Source organism: Mobula birostris, chromosome 14, assembly GCF_030028105.1.
Source record: "Mobula birostris isolate sMobBir1 chromosome 14, sMobBir1.hap1, whole genome shotgun sequence".
Taxonomy (NCBI): Eukaryota; Metazoa; Chordata; class Chondrichthyes; order Myliobatiformes; family Myliobatidae; genus Mobula; species Mobula birostris.
Window position 1 is genome coordinate 90512114 of NC_092383.1, and position 6307 is coordinate 90518420.

Genomic DNA, 6307 nt, shown 5'->3' on the forward strand with positions numbered 1-6307 from the left:
GAACCCTGCTTTAGCCAGAGGCTGGTGAATCTGCGGAATTCATTGCCACAGGCGGCTGTGGAGGCCAGGTTACTGGGTGTATTTACAGTGCAGGTTGACAGGTTATTCAATAGTCAGGACATCAAAGGTTACGGGGAGAGGCCAGGAGAACGGGGTTGAGGGGGAGATTAAATTAGTCACGATGGAATAAGTAGCACAATCAAAGGGCCAAATGTCTTACGGTGTACTGATTTGACCTGTATAAACAGCATGCAAGATATTTTCTCCAGTATCTTGGCACATGACAGTAATAAACCAATACCAGAGCAGGGGAAAGGAAAAGTTATGGGCCAATCACAGGCCAACAGGACTAGCTCGGATGGCATCCGCGAGCGGTGGAGTGTCGGCCTTACCCTCAGGGTAATGCGGACGGGGATGGGTGCAGCATCACTCTCCTCACCAGGCATCGCTCCCACCGTCTGCGACCCGGTCCTCCCACTGGCTCCTGTTCTTTCCTGGAACAGAGGAGATAAAACCAGGTGATCACTGTGACTCAAGTGACACGGGCAAGCCACAAGGCACGTTAACGCTGCGGGTTAATTAGTTTATTAATGCCAGAGAAGACGGCAGAGAAATTGGCCCTTCAGCCCATCTAGTCTGTGCTAAACTGTTACTCTGCTGGTCCTATCGGCCCACACCCAAACCAAAGCCCTCTGTACCCCTCCCATCTATGTACATATCCAGACTTCTCCTCAATGTTGAAATCGAACCTGCATCCACCACTTGTGCTGGCAGCTCATTCCACACTCTCACCACCTTCTGAGTGAAGAAGTTCCCTCTAATGTCCTCCTTAAATATTTCACCTTTCACCCTTAACCTATGACCTCTAGTTTGAGCCTTTCACCCAACCTCAGTGTGCATTCACCCTGTCTGCATATATCCCTCATAATTTTGTATACCTCCATCAAAGGTTCAAGTTCAAAGTAGATTTATTATCAAAACACATACCTATGAGTCATTCAATAATTGGGGGTACATTTCACATAAACAAAAAAGTACAGAAGTAATGTGCTTTCTCAATAAAACAATCAGTGGTATAAGTTAAAATATTCCATCAGTGTAATATATCCACTAGTTGCAAAGCTTAAACAACTTTTTAGGGAAAGGATATCTTTGATAGTTAGTCAGTCAACTATGTTATGGACAAACTGTGTGCCATTGCAGATTTTGACTAAAAGCTTTACTTTAGGTAACATACATTTTTAGGAGTTCTTGTGTCTATTCTGCCATATGTACAATGATTTTTTTTTCAGAAGTTTTTTAAGAATTTAATATTTTGCAGAGATAAATGTGATATGCTCAGCGCTATCATTAAGGTCAGGAGTATTTTTTTTAAATCATAAAACTGCCTTACAGGTCGTTTTGATAGTTTTAAGAGATGTTATGCAAAACTCCAATCTGTGTGGATGTACGATATACCTTGAAGGATATCAGAAGCAGCATTTTTGTTAGTTTAAATGTAAAAAAAAAATCAGGTGTAACATAGTTGACAATGAAAGTCACATAGTTGACACAAGTAACGTAGCTGACTGGACATAATTATTAGATAGATTATTAGATTATGAGGAAATACAGTCCTCTTTTATTGTCATTTAGTAATGCATGCATTAAGAAATGATACAATATTCCTCCGGTGTGATATCACAGAAACACAGGACAGACCAAGACTGAAAAACTAACAAAAACCACATAATTATAACATATAGTTACAACAGTGTAACAATACCATAACTTGATGAAGAACAGGCATGAGCACAGTAAAAAGTTCAAAGTCTCTTTAAAGTCCCACATCTCACGCAGACGGGAGAAGAAAACTCTCCCTGCCATGCCCGACCACAGTCTGACTCTGTCGTCCGAAAACTTCGAGCTCCGATCAGCCCTCCGACACCAAGTACCGAGCACCATCTCTGCCAAACGCTTCGACCCCAGCCTTGGTCGCCAGCAGCAGGCAAAGCCGGGGATTTTGGGGCCATCCCTCCGGAGATTCTCGATCGCACAGTAGCAGCGGCAGCGAACCGGGCATTTCAGAAATTTCACCAGATGTTCCTCTGATTCTCACATCTGTCTTCATCAAATCAGAATTGTGCATGGCATCCTACTTACAAATACGATATCATTTCACCGGAGAGCTGCGTGCGCTGTGTCACACCGCCATCTTCTCCTCCCATCATCAGCACAGTTTTTATTTCAAGGCAGAAGTGCCATTCAATTGAAACTTTCAATTCATAGATACAGAATTCAATGACGATTAATTAAAGGAATACAGAACACAATACTTTTTCATTTACTTAAAACAAACACATACTACAGGAACAAGCTTTCCTACAATGTGAATAAAGCATTCCTATTGACCAGTAACTGGTGAAGGGTTCAAACAAGTGCTTTCAATTCACACATTTAATCAGAATTAAATGTTGACTAACAAAATTCATACAGTCAATATACTATATTTTACATTCACATTTAGAAATTTGACAGACATGAGGCAAAAAACGTACAGGTAGTAGAGGAACAAGCTTTGGTTTGACTAACTGGTGAATGATAGAAGACAACAGTTTTTTTGAGGTAATGCTTTGTTAAAATAATGGGCTCAAACAACTGCGGCAGCAGGGGTCCAAGTGAGGCCTAACCTAAAAAAGTACAGTGAAATCAATATTTAACAGAACAATATTAACTGCAACATTGAGTTGGACCTTTTAGAAACTAGATCAGATATCCTTATCAATTTCGACATGACGCGAGGTCACTGGCTTTGGAGGAGGAATCATTCTCACAATGTCCTCAAACAGGTACCACAGCACAACTTCACTTAGTGGCCAGAAGAAACGGTTGACTCCTATGTGGTGCATGCACTTTACCTGCACATGTGTCTCAGTGACTTCCTGAATGACTCCTGGGTAAATTTTACCATCGTATTTCAGAGCAGACCACTGGTCAATCAAATGAGGACCCCACTGGAATTCGTCATCCTTGCTTTTGTCTGCTTGAGGTAGCGCAGGGGTTTTTGCTGAACTCCAAAACTAAAGTTATTAGTGTTCTCACACGGACACTCAAAACGTTGTTTGCCAGTGCAAGGGCAGCTTACATCTCGGTACGTGATTTCTCCGGGTGCCACTGTGCGCTTCCTTCCTCTGCTTTTTGCTGTACTTTCCTCCGATAGGCCCTCTTGCTTCCTTTTTTGTCTCTCACTCACCCCTGTCACTGTTTTGACCTTGCCTTGTGCTCTAAGCCCGTGCCATGCCTCTCCCTGCTTCTCCAGGTATGCTGACCATCTTGCAGGATCAGCGTCCCACTGAGCCCTGTATCTCCACTGCTTCTCAGCTGCTGACATCCATTCAAAATCATTGGCAAATATCCCTTTAATCCTCAGACTCCTCTGGCACATACAGGCCTAAACTATGACAAAATATACTGATCTACGGCAACTGATCCATTATCATCAGTGAACAATGTTACCCAGTAGGGTCACGTCAACTATGTTACTCATGAGTTGGCCCTACCGGGTAACTTAGTTGACAGGTAACAGAGTTGACAATTTCCCTATTTTAGCCCCTAATTTCAATGATAGGCCTTGCATGACTGACCACATGTCACTTTCTTTATCAGGTTAACCTTAAATTTCAACATATATTTGAATTAAAATCATAAAAGAATTGTAATGATATCGTATCTGTTAAATAGGGGCCGTGGACAATTCTGATTTGATGGAGAGGGACGTGAAAGCACAGAGGAGCAACTGGAGAAATTTCTGAAACGCTCGTTCGCTGCTGTCGTTACTGCGTGGTCAGGAATCTTTCGGAGGGTAGGCCTCAAAATCCCCCGCTTTGCCTGCTGTTGGCAACCGAGGTTGAGGTCGAATCGTTCGGACAGAGATGGCGTTCAGTACTCGGTGTCGGAGAGCTGATCAGAGCTCGAAGTTTTCGGACGACCCAGAGTCGGACTGTGGTCGGCATGGCAGGGAGAGTTTTTCTTCCTTCTCCCGTCTGCGTGAGATGTGGCACATTTGAGAGACTTTGAACTTTTACTGTGCTCATGGATTTCTTCAACAAGTTATGGTATTGTTGCACTGTTGTAACTATATGTTATAATTATGTGGTTTTGTCAGTTTTTTCAGTTTTGGTCTGTCCTGTGTTTTGTGATATCATGTATCATTTCTTATTGCATGCATTACTAAATGACAATAAAAGAGGACTACGTGTCTTCATAATCTAAACCATAACAATGTACCCAACATAGCTAACAGTCAATTAATATACTCCTTGACAATGCGCTATTACAGATAAAATATTTTAAAAAATGAGAGGACACTCACCAGAATGTATTCAAAATGGCCGCCACTGAGAGAAGTGACATCCTGAGATGCTGGTCACATGGTTTTGGGACAAACAAGTTTTTAGTTACGGGGGTATTCTGTTAGTAACATAGTTGACAGAACTTTCACAGACATTAACAGACTGAGATATTTATTTCATTTAAATGTGAAACTTAATTTTAAAAATTGTATTTTTCTAAAGTATTTAGAATTTTAAAATAATAGATAATGCTAACTTTAATGGTTTTCAATCATTATTTTGAGGCCAAGACCCACTCAATTGAAAAACGGACATTGCAAAAACTGTCAATTTAGGAACATCACAACAACTTCAAGCTATATGAAACATCGTGTGCACAAAATGTTCGTCTGATTTTATAATATGCTTTCCCTTAATCAGTAAAATATGATATTTTTGAAACTAGTTAGAAAAAATATCATTATCATCAATGGACATGAAATGTACCCCAATTATAGAACGACTCATATATGTCACCATATACAACCCTGGGATTCATTTTCTTGCAGGCATTCACACTTTGCACAAAGAAACACAACAGAATCAATGAAGTTCCACATCCAAAAGGACAGACAACAGAAAATATGCAAACAAAAAAGCCAACTGTGCAGACACACAGAAAGAGAAATAACTATAAATATTAAGGACATGAGATGAAGAGTCATTGAATGCGAGTCCATAGGTTGTGGGAACAGTCCAGCGATGGGGTAAGTGAAGTTATCCCTCTGGTTCAGGAGCCTGATGGTTGAGGGGTAATGACTGTTCCTGAACCTGGTGGTGTGAGTCCCTGAGGCTCCTGTACCTTCTTCCTGACGGTAGCAGTGAGAAGAGAGCACGGTCCCGGGTGGTGGAGGTTACCGATGATGGATGCTGCTTTCCTGCAACAACACTCTGTGTAGACGTGCTCATTGGTGGGGAGGGCTTTACCCGTGACAGACCGGGCTTTTTCCACTACTTTGTGTAAGCTTTTCCTACCAGACTGTGACGCAGCCAGTCAATATACACTTTGTCATACACCATGGAAGTTTGTCACAGTTTTAGTTGTCACGCCGAATCTTCGCAAACTTCTAAGAAAGTAGGAACGCTGCTGTGCTTTCTTTGTAATGGCACTTGCGTGCCAGACCCAGGTCACATCCTCTAAAGTGATAACACCGAGGGATTTGAAGTTGTTCATCCTCTCTGCCTCTGATCCCCAAACGAGGGCTGGTTCATGGACCTCCAGTTTCCTCCTCCTGAAGTCAATAATCAGCTCCTTAATCTTGCGGACATTGAGTGAGAGGTTGCTGTTGTGACACTACTCAGCCAGATTTTCAACCTCCCTCCTTTATGCTGATTTGTCACCATCCTTGATTCTCCCCTCATTCAAATCTCCCCACATTGCCCTCCATTTCAGAGAATGAAGTCCAAGCCTATTTAACCTTTCCCTAGAACTCAGATCCTCAAATCCCGGCAACATCCTTGTAAATTTTCTCTGTATTCTTTCAAGCTTATTGATATCTTTCCATTAGGTGGGTGGCAGAACTGTCACAGTACTGCAGATTTAACCTCACCCATGTCTTAACAACATAAGAGGCTTTGGTAAGGACCCACTTCCATTCTCGAGCAAGGAACGCTCACACAAACGATGAAGATGTGGGTTTTGCAGGAGCTCCCGGATGAGTAACACCAAAGACCATAAGACACAGGAGCGGAATCAGGTCATGTGGCCCTTCAGGTCTGCTCCCACATTCAGTTATGGCTGAATGCATCTCAGCCCCATTCTCCCATGTAACCCCTCATCCCCTTGCCAATTAACAATCTATCAATCTCTGTCTTAAATGGCTTGGTCCCCACGGCTCTCCATGCAGCGGCAACAAATGCTCCTCGTGCATTGAGATTTTAATTCCCGCGAGCATCCCTGTGAACCTCGGCTGGACCCTCTCAAGGGTGGGCACAGA

General features: G+C 42.5%; 1 protein-coding gene across 1 annotated transcript in view; it reads right to left on the reverse strand.

Annotated features, from left to right (window-relative positions):
- The window catches only part of LOC140209414 (uncharacterized), a 43569-nt gene that overhangs the window by 32771 nt on the left and 4491 nt on the right, over positions 1-6307 (reverse strand). The window contains exon 4 of the mRNA XM_072277660.1: positions 393-494. Within this exon, the coding sequence (XP_072133761.1) occupies positions 393-494 (102 nt within the window). The remainder of the gene's footprint in view (positions 1-392; positions 495-6307) is intronic.